The sequence below is a fragment of the Neopelma chrysocephalum genome, unplaced genomic scaffold (assembly GCF_003984885.1).
Source record: "Neopelma chrysocephalum unplaced genomic scaffold, ASM398488v2 Primary Assembly neopelma1_24, whole genome shotgun sequence".
In the NCBI taxonomy this organism is placed as follows: domain Eukaryota; kingdom Metazoa; phylum Chordata; class Aves; order Passeriformes; family Pipridae; genus Neopelma; species Neopelma chrysocephalum.
The window spans coordinates 24,054,511-24,068,955 of NW_020897693.1; the positions used below are offsets into that span (position 1 = coordinate 24,054,511).

A 14,445-nucleotide genomic window follows, 5' to 3' on the forward strand; every position below is an offset into this window, starting at 1 on the left:
ACTTTCCTAGAAGAAAGTAGGTCTGTGAATAACAGTGTTATGAAGGGATAAAATGCAGTACTCTTCAGAAGAACATTCTACTACTTAACAACTGAAACTGTATTTACCTCAACTTCACCTACTTAAGTATAATTAATATTATATTAATAATAACAATCATAGAAACCCCAAATAACAACAGGTTATAAATCTGAAACACCATCAAGCATCGTCTGGTCCTACACTTACCTTCACATGACTTCCTTCTTTATCTGACACAAGAGCTACATATGTAATCCCAGAGCACCTGCAATATTCCTGCAGTTCTTCCTGGGACTAAAATTTGAACAGAAGAAGGGGAATGGGAAAGAAATTTGACAGATTATAAAATGACCATTTAAGTAATCAAAGTCTCCTATCTTTAAAATAACTTGATATGCAAGTTACACTGCTTATATAAGCTTCTGAGAGAGAAAAGCTTTATTAACTACAGGAGATGAAACTTCATTATGCATATATTTATTCACCTAATGCTCCTTAAAAATTGAAATCTAAGTCTACATTTAGACAAAGAGAAAGCCTAGGCCCTGCAGTCCTAGTTCTCACATGGAAGGGCTAGCTCTATCTAGAAGTGCAGGGTCTACATAACTGTAAAAATGTGCAGTGTAACATCAATCAACAGTTACCACCCTGCTGTCTTCAGCTTTCAGTAATAGCTCAGTCAGTCCTGCATAACTGGTAGGCTGTCACAAAAGCTGAAGCCAGCTGGGTTTCCTGTAAAACCAAGGCTGACTTAACAACATCCTCAGTGCAGAGCTTACTGAAGGGCTTGCTATGCTGACTTACTCAGCACTGGGTTACAGGACAGCATTAGACAGAGGCAAGAAATATCCAAATCTTCATTCCTTAAGAATCACCAAAAAAAACCCCAAAAGCCCAAAAACCACCCCCCAGATCATAGGAAAAGCATACAATCTGGAATTTTTCCATTTCTGAGGGATTGAAACTGTTGTAAATGTTATGGCAAAAGATTAGAAAAAAGTCAGGCAATTAAGTGAGCTCAAAACTGCATGCTCTGCAGCACATGACTCAGAATGGGCAACTGCATAGTATTTCTTTTGTTAGTCACCAACTGGCATACTTAAAGAGGTGAACCAGACTCATAGTCCTCAAGGTAACCACCACCACTATTAAAAGGGACTTCAGCGTTGTGGTGTAGCTCACTACTCCAGTGAGGTAGTACTGCCTAAATCACTGCTTTGTTTCAACTGGAGATAAAAGAGCACAACTCAGCTTGCCACTCTCTCTTTCTCCAGCCACACATCTCTCCAAGAACTACATGTGGACTATCTAGTAGTTCAGTTTGCTAAACTGTTTTTCTAACAGTACAATTGTGTTGGTATTCCCTCTGTACCTGATAAGTCTTCAGCCATCTGGATATATAAAAGTTAATGCTACCATTCTGTTCTTGATGTGCCCTTTATTAAATATTAAATTTATTAATTGAGGGATCCTTCACTGAGCTTTTAAATCCTCTGGAAGAATGCTGCAAGGCCAGTGAGACTTACTTAACATCACTGTAGCTGAATAGCACCCTACGTGTTCAGTACTATGAGTCCATAACTCCATAAAACCAGAAACAAACTTGAAAAAGTATGATCTCTGGTTGCACTTATCTTAGAGAACAAAAATACAGTTAGTTAACACATGGAGATAGAAATATTACCTGGGACCAGTCATACATTATTTCGGCTGGAATTCCTGCAGTCCAGAGTTTCTGAACAATATTGATAGCTCTACCCATTGACATCTGACCAACACTTACGACCAGCAGGTCACATGAACTGACAGAAACCTGAAGGGAAAGTAAAAACAAGGAGACAATATTAGTCACAAGACCACCTTTTCCCCTTCATAAGGCAGTTAAAGTAACAAAGAAGGATAAATATATCAATGTTTGTCAAAATGCATCAAACTAAAACAAACAAAAAACTACCCCAAAAAAACAACAACAGAAAATGGGTTAGATCCACCTCTTTTCAGAGCTACAATCTACCTAAGCATGTTTAAAAGTCACGGAGGCTTAATCTTTGACACAAAGCATCTTCACAGCCTCAGCTTGCAAAGTATTCCAGCCTATTCTGTTCTCTCCTTCCCACTCGGCTTAGCAATGTTCATTATAAAGAAAAATTAATAAGATACACATTCCACAACCAAATGAAGTTGTTTGACACTGTACAAAGTAGTCCATATTTTTAAAGTTTCCTTCCATCTCCACCTTCTATATTTTTATACAGGGAGAAGAAGTAGGGGAAAAGTAACACTAAATATCTACAGTTGTACTCTTCCATCTGAAAGAATACACAGGCTAAGAAAAATGGGACATTTAAATTGAAAATAAAAAGTTGTAAGCCTGAAAATCCCTTCTTCCCCTAACTTTCATTTTACTAAATAATTTTACGTAGAGAAACACAAAAGGAAACAGGTCATCTTGATGTCTGCCTTCTATTTCAGTATGGTATTATTTTACAACACATCTGAACGTCTTATTTTTTGCCCATCTGTAGCTACAATTAAGTTACTGAACTGTCAGAAGTCAACAGACAAATCCCCCACTTCCCAGAAAAAAGACTTACAGAATCCTCTACACTGGAAACAGCAGCAGTTATTTTGTCTATAGCTATGCTGACTCCAACAGCTGAAGGAACTGGTCCTACCATCTGTGGCCCTCTAAATTGTGGAATCTCAAAACAAGACAAAAACAAAATGGAAGACCAAAAAGTTATCTTGGCAAAATGACAAACAGGCTTCCCATTTCTTCATGGGTTAAAAAAAATAAATCTAAAGTCATTAAAAGATATGAGCACATACCAGATGATCATATCTGCCCCCTGCAGCAAGAATTTCAGGCACAGTTCTTTGTCTTCTTTTGATGTACGCTACAAACTGAAAGATAATACCATTGTGCTGCTGTATTTTGTAAACCAGTCCCAGATTTATAGAAATCTGTAAAATAAAAATGAGTATGTGCACATACATAATTAATTTCCTGTTAGCAGCATGAATTGAAAACACTGTTTTCGCACAAGGAAGACATATGGAAACACTCCTTATCTCCAGAAATTTAAAATACTATGAAAAATAAAGAGATGATGCTTTAATCTTAAAGCATCCCAAGAAACCTACAGCACAAAACCTAAACAGCAAGCCTCAAGGAAGGTGGAGGCCTTTAGTAGTCATCAGATTTCTGTATTTTTAAAATATTTACAGTTTGTTTTAAAATTTAATAAAACCCCTCCTTTATGCTCGAAATAATGCCTTCAATCTTGGTTGGGGAAAAAAAGTCTGTCATTTTATAGAAGATAAGCCACAGACTTCTGACTGGAAGAGGTCAATATTATCACAGCACTTTGATGTGCTTTTTCCGTTCTAAAATATCATTACTTTGTTTCCTGGCAAATTACAAGGCCCAGCAGCCTGTAAATCCATTAATGTATTTTACAAACCTGAAGTTTTATTCCCAGATGCTTTAACAGACCAATGATTTCCTCTAAATCCTTCATGCCATGTTTCAAGAGCTGAGTGACACCTGGCTTTTGTTTTATCATTGTGTTTAAAAATGGAAATACATTACTTGCTTCTCCCTTCTGCTCAATGAATTTGTAGAGTTGAGAAAGCTAAAACGGAAAAATAAAATTATAAACATATGTAGGAACACAGACAGTGCTCATAATAGGTCACATCTAAAAAAAAAAAAAAGAAAAATACTTGACTTTATATTTGTGAGAGTAAAATATCTGCCTTTTTTGTTTGTTTTGCTTAGAAGCCTGTTTTTACCTAGTGAATTGAGGAAAGGAATAGACAGACACAAGTCTCAGAGCGTGCAGAAGTTAACTTCAACTCTTTATGCACACTCATCAACATCCGCAGAATTTTTTTTTAAAGTTTGTCTCAGTTTGTTTTACTAAATACCACCGTACAGGATGGTATTAATTTCCACAGTCTGAAAAATATGTTTAAAGAAGAAACCTGAACAGTTGTGATACTGACTTCCAGAGAAAACAGAGAACCAAGTCAGACTACTTGGAAAGAGACTGGTCTATTTTGAACAGCACAAGTAACAGGTTATTTTTCTTACTCTCATTGATTAAATTACAAAGACAATAAAATATTACTGACTTATGGCAAATTAAAGGGAAATTAACATTGAATTAAAATTACTTACACTATTTGATGTGAGAGAAAGATTACAGAATTTGGCTTCCACTTCCCTTTTAGTTAGCTTTTCAGTCTACAGGAAGAACAGATTCAAATGGCATTTTATTGGATTTTATGCATTACGTACCTATTCAAATGAATTTCATCTATATTCTGTGCTTATAAATTGGAAAAGACCAACTTGATATTAAGATAAGTTTTAAAGTTTATATTGACTAGCCTGCTAGTTCTTGATTATACAGGTGAAAAATTCTCTCATAAATATACATTAAAAAAATCATCTTAAACCACCCCAACCCAGAAGTAACAGAAAAGTAATTATTCTATGTTTACAGCCCAAACATAGCCAGCCTTTTTATGTATCAACAGGATACCCCTGGTTATGCTGGCAATGGGCTTTTAGATAGCTCCACAAAATAGGATACTCTACAGTGGTGATTATAGAAATTAGATTAATAACTAATGCCTTACCACAGCATCATATAGAATGATGTAGACTTGATTGAGTTTGTCCTCTGGTATCCCACAGTGCAAAAGTATAGCTTTCAGTAAGGCCGTGTGGTTCAAGTAAATACTGTAATTTCTTTCCTAACAAAGTATAAAATAAAAAGAAAAGAAGAAAGAAATGAAAAAGGCAAGTTTTATTGCATTGTGTTTTGCTTAAAAAAACCAACCCCCCCCCCCAAAACAAAGAGGCTTCCTAAACGCTTAGTAATAATTCAAAACTAACTTCAAACCTCTTCTCTCACTACCTTACCTTCCATCTGTAACTAAAGAATGGCAAGTCTTATCCCATTCTACAACAATCACTTGCCTGACAGCAAAAAGACATTATTTCAATGGCACTGTAAAGGATTCAATTATTATTTCTTTTGCACATAAACCCATGCTTCATTTTAAGTTTACCTACAAAACATATTTTTGATTTAAATGACAGCGTTCTATAACTGACTATCGATAAAAAGTGAAAGTAGTTCTATACTTGTGAAGGTTAAACGAAGTATCCTTTTCAAATACATTAGACTAAATATCTACTTAGAATAAATTTTTAGGATGGAAAGAGAGCAAAAGGGCTGATCAGACAATCTACCTGTAGCACTGAAAACTCTTGAATGATTTCTGAAATGGCATAAATTGTTTCTGCTATAGGTAAAAAGCTATTTCCAGTAGATGTAACGATGTCAAATGCACATTCTAGGAGTTCTTTGGGATGACAGCGGTCTAACTTCCGAGGTCTGAAAACTCGCTCTATACAGTATCTAAAGAAAACATTGAAGAATGAATCAACCTCTTCAGGAGTCACTGTCAAAGCATGGTATCTGTGCAAAATATCACCTCTGTGTCTCTTACCTTTTCAAGTTCGATATGTTATTTCTAGCTACAAATCTTGCAAAAGGAATCTGAAAAACAAAATACAGGAAAATTGTTGAAACAAAACAGTCAGTCTGACTGGGCTCTGTACCTGGAGATGAACTACTACCGTGCAATTACACTTGTACTCTCACATGTGTAATACAATGCCTTAAATACTTGCCATAACCAAGTAATATTAATCTAATCATCCTTGCTGCAAATTTTAAATAAAAACATTATTTTCACCTATGTGTAAAAAAAAAAAAAGAAAAAAGTCTATTTCTTTAATATATCATCAGGGCTCCAGCTGATGACTGGAGTAAAGACTAGGGGTGAAAAACAGGAGTAGAGGAACAGACACAGAAAGGTACACTGCTTCAGCAGTCAGAAGAAGCATAAGCCTAAACCAAATTTTTAACTAGTGAATCAAAGGAATCTGCAAACACTGTAGCACACTTCAAACCAAGCTTTGCCTACAGAGATCATACTACTTACCCTGAGGTCATAAGGAAGCATTACCAGCATCCCACTGTGATCCATGAAATATGAAGCTTCGTTATGTTCATATAGTTTCCTATTTCTGGGCATTAGCAGCGGAGTATGAAGCTTGATGGCTCCTGCACAAAAATCAGAAAATACTATTCTCTCATTTCAGAAGTAACATCTGCTTTTTACAAGTTAATGAACAACCTTGCAGGGTATGATAATGTAAATCCATGCGTTTTAAAAATTACATTAAGCGTACTTAATAGACTTCCCTCTTCCACATTCAAACAAAGGCATAAAACAAACTTTGATGTTCTATCTTGCATATTTCTTAGACTCAGCAGGCAGCCCACAGAGTAAAAGAGGAGACTGCCAATTCCACAGCCCAGCAGAATCCTCATCTTGCCATCCCTCTTTAAACACCATCTTTCACAAAGGCATGGGGACCCCTGGTGGCCTAGTGGTTAGCGTGCAGGACTCTCACCTCTGCGACCCAGGTTCGAATCCAGCCAGTCCCCCGGGCAGATGGAGCCCGTTAGCCCTGTGAGGCCATCCATCTATGAGAAGGTCACTCTAAACAAACCTACGTCCTGAGGACCTCACTGCCATTGTCCAAGCTTGCTTGGCCCCGGCAGATGAACCTTAGGATTAAAGGGTGGGTTCAGTTCAGCGCAGGCTGTGTCTCACCTAAAAAATCCATTGCGCAGGCTGGAAAGGTAAAAGACCTTTCCCCAAATCTTCGTTCGCGAAGACTGGCCATTATTATTATTATTATATTATTATTACAAAGGCATGCATACGAAACAGATGAGAATCTCTGCAGTTACCAGTGGTACTTGCTTTAGTCTAGAGGCACTTCTATACAGAACAAATGTTGTCTTAAAAACATACTAAAAGTGTTTATGTATCATTTTAAAACCTCAAATACTTCTTTTTTCTGGCTATATTTTGCAACCATCTATCTGTATGAACCTCATCTTCATTGAAACCTTACTACTAATAATATCCGTAATCACTGAAACATATTTTCCTGTTTTAAATTCCCTAGTGATTCTCATAGAAGCTTAACTCATGTCTTCAATTAGATTTCAACAGAAACTTTTAAATTAGAAAGAAAAAGCCCCACATAGAAATTATTCTAACCATTACAGATGGCAGATACAATCTAATAGAAAAAAAAAAAAAAATGTACCCCCCCTTTTTTCCCCAAAAGAATGAAAACATTTCAGTTTCTAAAATGCTGACAAACTTTCCAAAGTCTGTCAAGCTTTAAGGGGGTGGAGAGGAGAGAGCAACTTATTTCTTGACTTCATATTTCTCAGTTTCCTATTCTTCTGTATTGCCAAATTTTAATCATGTTTAATGAGGTTATGATATATTAAGAAATCTCACAGTTTATATTTTAAAAGTCTCTATATTCATATAAAATAGTATCATGAACACCTGTAAACCAACACAATTTATAACATTGCAAGTGTGACAGTGTCTGCATAAATTTTCTTCCTTTCAAAAACTAAATTTAAGCAAATACTATTACTAATGACTGGACAGATTCCTGGAAATTAAAACAAAAGACTACTAAACATCATAGCATCAGCTTTGGCTCAGGAAGTTCCTGAACAGCAAGGCATTGCCAAGAGTAGTATTACTGAAAGTACCATTATATGCTTGCTGTTTCCACATTCTTTCTTATGTCTTTCCCATTCTGGCAATGTTCAGAGAGAGGTTATGGTACTACGTGGATGCTTGGTCTTTCACTCTAGAACTACCCTTATATTCAGATCCAGATTTTGCATAACTCTCCTTACTTAAAAGCTCATACTGACTTATCAGAACAACCACGTACATTCAAAAACTTAATTATGATTTTCACTGTTCTTTTTGTAGAAAATGTGAATCATTCAGATTTAAGTAGCTATTACTGGGATGACAAAATAACAATAAAAAATATTATAAAAACTTCAAATGATGTGCAGCTATTGAACATACTTTCTGACTCCTCTTACAGCAGTAAAACCATTCCATTCTCCACTCAATCACAAAAAAGGAAATGAATGACTTTTGTAAACACACCCACCGTGTCTTTTAAATATCCGGCTGACAATCTCACATACATGCTGCTGTATCTTGGCTGCCCAAACAGAAAAACTACCCTGAAACCATCACAAATAAAAAGTACATATATAATTCACATGCGATGAACACTCTGTGTAGGCAATCATTCCATGTAATATAGGCAATAAACATTCTGCTACCTTGTCCCACTACAATAAATTGCAATGCTTACAATAATAAAAAATAACTAGAGCTATGCAAAGCATTATTGTACTGTGCTACCTTGTATTTCTTTAGATTCAGAAATATTTAACAGTAGTTAAACCAAGAAGAATCACTTTGATTAGAAAGGGAAGAAAACAGTAAGAGGTAACACTTTCTGTTGGCAATCAGATGGAAGTACCACTAGTTTAAAAGAAATTCAGAGTAAAGAAAGTAATCATCTGGACATAAGCCTAAAGCTTTAGCTGCTAAAAACACTGCTGGTTTCTTCATTGAAGAAAGGCTCAAAGGCGAAGTGGCTATTCAAACACACACAGTACAGACCGTAGTTTTAAATGGGAACCAAGGTGAAGGTTAATCTTAAAGATAATGAAATTCTTTCAAACAGGTTAGAGTTTATCCATATAAACATATTCTTTTAAAATTCAACACAGGGAAAAAAGCCAAACCCATGCATCCCCTAAACACCTACAAACCTTCAGCATATCACTGTCATAGGTATAGTCTATTGCTGGAGATATACGCTGTGAAAATATCTGACTCATCATGGTCCGGTAGGCCTTGCCATCCACGTTTGCTAAGGTATGGTGGAGTACTTCATGGAGTTCAGACTCTTCCATTTGTGGTGGTGGAAGATGTTCACTTTTTAACAGCTCCACAGCTGTTGGTCGTGCTGCAGGATCATGGTTGAGGAGCCATGTAATAACTGATCTCTACAAATTACATCAAAATTTTATAGATTAGAAAGATTTTGTAAATTAGAGTGTTTACAACAAATCTTAGTCACATCACTTTAATTAAAAAATTGAGACTTGACAGGGGACAAAAAAAAGCAGAATCTGAATCTTTGGGGTGCATATTATTTGCTTATTAAATTCTAAGTATCTTCTATTATCATCTGAATAAATTTACTAAACTACAAAAATTATTAGAAATGTGCCTTCTGTGATGACAAAATACGTAATATCCTTATCCTTTGTTGTTCCATGGTGTGCTAGCTCTGGTATCTCTTTTTGTACAAAGTTATGAAAAAAACAGAATTGTGTGCATGAAAACAAAGATTTGAGAGATAAAAATACTAAAGAAGGGGGAATCTTCCTGGCATATTTCAGTACAATGTACAAGATGGAAACATTTTTATGGTGCTAGTAACATGCAGATTGCTATTCTACAAGCATAACAGACAAAAAATTAATACTAATGGTCAATAAAAGAGTTGACCAGCACAAGGGAAAAGCTATCCAGATGGTCCAAAAAAGATTACACTGCTCCTTATCATTTCAACACTCTGCCGTGGAGGCATCCAGAACAGCTCTTGGCAGCTCTTTCAAGCTCGGAGCAGCCAATTGAGCTTGCACATCTTTTTCTGTTATGTAACACAGATTTCTTTCAAATAGTTTAGGTTAAAAGTTAAACAATTTAAAAGTGCCATTTCTCTGAGCATAAAAAGTCAAAATTGTCTCTCAGAGCTTAAAAGGTGTGCCAGTGAATGCTAAATTTCTTTATGACTGTGCTCAGGGAATTTTGTGGGTAAATATATTTCCATGTCAACTCAGAATATTCTTTTGAGATTTTCTTTCCTTACTTTGTTCTAATGTTATGTAAGAACTTGGCAGAGCATACTAAGTGGAGAATTAAATGGGCAATTAAGAAGAAAAAAACATAACTCATGTTTCCTGACAGGGAATACCTAATAAGTTAAAATACCTTCAAAATTACCTGCTTTGCATGCTTGACTTCATCAAAGTCCTTGGGAAATACAATAGTGGGCTAACAAAAACAAAATTCACATACGAATTACAACAGGCAGTCCAGCTTGCTCAGATTAGTCTTATTTTTAAGTTCTACATATTTATACAGAGAAACTAAGCATTTTCATTGCCCATGCAAAAACAAAAAAAAACCCAAATAAACAAATAAACCCCCATATTGCAAAGTTAGTTTGTATAGCTAAAAGGAAAAGAATGCTTTAATGTTGTTTTGTATAACAAAAATACAACCCATAATCACAAGCATTTACCAACTAAAATACCACCTGATTCCTGAGAAAGACCCACCAGGCCTAAACCTAGGTATACTAAAGCTGTGATGCCTTTATCTGACATTTACACCTCTAATATTCTCTACTATAAACATTAGTTTCACAGATGGAACAGTGATGGCAATACCATTAGAATCCAGTACATTAAAGGAATCACAGAATCATAGAATCAGCCGGGTTGGAAGGGACCTCTGAGATCATTAAGTCCAACCCTTGGTCCACTACCGCTGTGGGTCAGTGCCAGCCTGAATTTTATTCTTCACTTTTCATTGTATGTTCTGCAAACTTTGTTTTTAAGCACTCCATATGGAAACATTTTTTGTTATGTTTTGCATGCTTTTACTTCTCTTAACAAACTATTTGATGCATAGATTTAGCATGTTTCATATCTGTGTACTTACCAGCCTTAGCTGACCAAGAACAAAGATCCTTTCTGATGCAGTATTCATAGGATGGTAAGACATTTCAAAGAATATTATACCCAGACTGAACAGGTCCACTTTCTAAGGAAGAAAAAAAAAGAAAAACTTACACATTACTATGAATTCTCCAAAGAATAGCAGAGGAAAAAAAATGTTTAGGTTAAATTTCACGGTGTATTACAGCTGGTGGTCTAGTGGTTAGGATGCGGCGCTCTCACCGCCTCGGCCCGGGTTCGATTCCCGGTCAGGGATACTCCCCCGGGCAGATGGAGCTCGTCAGCCCTGTAAGGCCATCCATCTATGAGAAGGTCACTCTAAACAAACCTACGTCCTGAGGACCTCACTGCCATTGTCCAAGCTCGCTTGGCCCCGGCAGATGAACCTTAGGATTAAAGGGTGGGCTCAGTTCAGCGCATGCTGTGTCTCACCTAAAAAATCCATTGCGCAGGCTTGAAAGGTAAAAGACCTTTCCCAAAATCTTCGTTCGCGAAGACTGGCCATACTTATTACAGCTGGAGAGAATGGTGGGGTTTTTTGTGCATCTTTTTGTGGGTTTTTCATTATTTATTATGCTGGGGGGAAAGGATGTCATCCAGAGGGACCTGGACAGGCTTGAGATCTGGGCCTGTGTGAACCTCATGCAATTCAACAAGGCCAAGTACAAGGTCCTGCACCTGGGTTGGTGCAATCCCAAGTACAAATACAGGCTGAGCAGAGAATGGACTGGAAGTAGCCCTAAGAAGGATCTGGAGATGCTGGTTGACAAGATGCTCAACATGATCTGACAGTGCACACTTGCAGCCCAGAAATCCAAACTCATCGTGGGCTGCATCAAAAGCAGTGTGACCCAGCAGGTTGAGAGAGGTGATTCTCCTCATCTACTCCACTCTCGTGATATCCCACCTAGAGTACTGCATCCAGCTCCAGGGCCTCCAACATAAGGAGGACATGGACCTGCTGGAGCAAGTCCAGAGGAGGGCCAGAAAGATGATTAAAGGGATGGAGCACCTTTCCTATGAGGAAAGGCTGAGAAAATTGGGATTGTTCAGCCTGGAGAAGAAAAGGCTTAGATTCCATGCTACCTTTTTTTAAGTCTACTCCAATCATACCTGATTGTATGCAGATTTAGTGCTTCCCTGGACCTCTGGGCTAACATACAGCGCAGTGCCAACCATCCCTGTCAAATTACCTACATGGCAAAAGATGAGAGTACGAGTTTCAAGTGGGAAAGAAATGCAACATCAAAAAAACCTCCTCTTTCTTCTAGGTTGGAGTGCAGTCCTTATTGAGAGAGACCCAGTTGAGAACAGTTGGCAAAACAAGACAGTCAAACTTCACATGTCAATCTACAGTAGATAAACCTATCTATTGCTATACAGATTTGTAGTAGGTCAGCACATAAATGCTACAACAAAATTTCATTTCCATTACACTCATCACTCATCTTAAGACATACCATGTACTAAAGTTTTCCCAAAACACAAAACTCAGCCTCTAAACAGGCTCGACAGTGTCAAAAAAACCCCCAAACCCAACCAAAAGACCCCGAAGTCTTGAAATTGTCCTGTTTAGGCAAGAGAACAAAAGTGTAGATGGAACAGATATACAGGATGTCTATATACCTCACCAGAGGAAATCACTGATCTGTGGCAGAAGGCTAGCAGTGGAAGCAAATTAATTTTTAGATAACAGGCAAAACTGCCAGATTATATGTAATATATCTACCCAAGAGTTGGTGGTTGATATGTCCTGCCCTGGCCTCAATTAAAAAAAGTATTATTTTAAAGAACAAAAGGAAGTTGTAACAGAGTATACGAGACTGCATAATATAAATGTCTGCTTAAAATAATTTAGAACAAGCTGCAATGTAAACTAACCTGATGGGTCAGACATAGCAGAACCATCAGAGAGATTTTCTTCTTGTTTAGAGAGCACCTGAAATCAGTGAAACAGACATATTGTAAACAGTACATGAAACACTTCTGTTGGCTTTTCTTTCCGCTTTGGTTGGTAGTACATGGTTTAATTCTAGAACCTTAGAAATTTAAACAAGTTTATGGCATTCACAGTATAAAAACATCATGCTCATTGGACTTTGTGTTTTATTTTCACCTTTCATGTAATTACATCACCATATTCAAGGATTTTTTTCATTCACTTCAAGCTGTACTTACTGCATTTGCTGGATGATCTGTAGCTAAACCAAAATCACCGATTTTCACATGATCATCTGAATCTAAAAAGATGTTCACAGGTTTCAAGTCTCTGTGGATCATTCCCTGTTACAGCAGGACAGTAAAAGAAGACCCACAGAATATTAAACAATCAATATAATTAAAAATAAAACTCTATATAATAGACTGGAGAATCATATTTTATACTTTTATTACAGTGGGAAGTCTACTGCTAAGTCACTGAAGAATAATTTTGCAGACAGACTGTAGTCTGTAGCCCAGAAGTTAGGAACAATTTTCAGTGCTACCAGCTATCTAACAAATTGTTTTCAAAAGATGGTAAAATCTTTATGACAAATGGGTAAAATCTGAAGTGGTTCATTATAAAATTCAAGTTTAAACATAAAATACTTGAAACCCCCAGAATAAGAAAAAAACCTTAATAAGAAAAAGAAAAAAACCTTAATAAATGCCCCAAACTGAATATTAAGAAACCCACAGAGAGAGAGGCATAGCACAGATATTATGGATAGGTCATAACTGTCATATTTACTAACCTTTTCATGGATGTAAGCTAACCCATCCAAAATTTCTCGGAAAAGCCTCCAAAGCCGACTGGTGTCTTCATATAACCCTTGGTCAATAGTGTCCCTTAATGTGCTCTTTTCACAATATTCCATCTTCATACATAGGGGACAGAGGGAAGGAAGAACAGTTTTGTCAAGACAACAGACTATCAGAAACTTGTGTCAGTAAGCATATTACTGCCATGGTTCGGGAGCAAGTAGTACCCCCAAAGCATGGAGCTGTTTGGAATTTTCCTGAGAGCTGTCTTTTAGCTAGAAAACATACAACCACTTTTGAGTCGTACTCCATTTTCTCAATTTTCTAGAAAAATGATAGCAGAGTAGCATATTCTCTAACATAAATGTTAACAAGATGAAAACAGCCAAGACATAATGGGTGTTTAACCCAAACTCAAAAGAATCTCTGGCTTTTTTTTTACTTGGCATCTTAACTCCTTATATTATGAATATATACAACACATGCAAACAAGCCTATTCCATTTAATTGTATCTTCCTTCTAGACAACCTCTAGCATTAAGTGCATTATAAAAAATTGCACAACAGTTAGCTATGATAATTGACTTTTCCCAGAAACTATCTAACTCCTAACACAAAAGAGATGCAGTAGTAAAGCCTTTAGTTGCAAACCTGCGGGAATTTCATTTTGTGTCCACTGTTAGAGCCACACAATGGCTTTGCAGATTACTGTTTTGTATTAAAATAAAGTGCATACACAATACTGTGCCATTGAAAAGAATGAGGAATTTTTCATATCTGTGAAAGACAACTCCCCCTCCGGAATTCAACACAGTATATTTCAACTCCACATTGGGAATTAACACCATAACCAAACTGAGGAACACCAGCTACAGCATTACGAGATTGGGATGGATATTCTAAACAAAAAACAAGCACAAGGAAAAGTAGT

The 14,445-nt window shown here is 36.7% G+C and overlaps 1 protein-coding gene across 4 annotated transcripts in view; it reads right to left on the bottom strand.

The window, feature by feature from the left end:
* Window positions 1-14,445, bottom strand: part of EIF2AK4 (eukaryotic translation initiation factor 2 alpha kinase 4) — a 37,144-nt gene that overhangs the window by 9,255 nt on the left and 13,444 nt on the right. For 2 of the 4 annotated variants that reach the window (XR_003538385.1, XM_027708693.1), the window contains exons 15-32: window positions 13,508-13,630; window positions 12,951-13,055; window positions 12,654-12,711; window positions 11,886-11,965; window positions 10,756-10,857; window positions 10,033-10,083; window positions 8,790-9,026; window positions 8,114-8,189; window positions 6,046-6,167; window positions 5,548-5,597; window positions 5,288-5,456; window positions 4,669-4,785; window positions 4,205-4,270; window positions 3,486-3,656; window positions 2,851-2,985; window positions 2,616-2,723; window positions 1,706-1,834; window positions 229-315 (exon numbers count right to left, since the gene is read on the bottom strand). Coding sequence is in view for 3 of the 4 variants with exons in the window: in XM_027708693.1 (XP_027564494.1) it covers window positions 229-315; window positions 1,706-1,834; window positions 2,616-2,723; window positions 2,851-2,985; window positions 3,486-3,656; window positions 4,205-4,270; window positions 4,669-4,785; window positions 5,288-5,456; window positions 5,548-5,597; window positions 6,046-6,167; window positions 8,114-8,189; window positions 8,790-9,026; window positions 10,033-10,083; window positions 10,756-10,857; window positions 11,886-11,965; window positions 12,654-12,711; window positions 12,951-13,055; window positions 13,508-13,630 (1,986 nt within the window). In the remaining variant the exon portion in view is untranslated. Of the gene's footprint in view, window positions 1-228; window positions 316-668; window positions 754-1,705; window positions 1,835-2,615; window positions 2,724-2,850; window positions 2,986-3,485; window positions 3,657-4,204; window positions 4,271-4,668; window positions 4,786-5,287; window positions 5,457-5,547; window positions 5,598-6,045; window positions 6,168-8,113; window positions 8,190-8,789; window positions 9,027-10,032; window positions 10,084-10,755; window positions 10,858-11,885; window positions 11,966-12,653; window positions 12,712-12,950; window positions 13,056-13,507; window positions 13,631-14,445 lie in introns of those variants that run through there. The other 2 variants (XM_027708712.1, XM_027708699.1) reach the window with 2 other exon arrangements.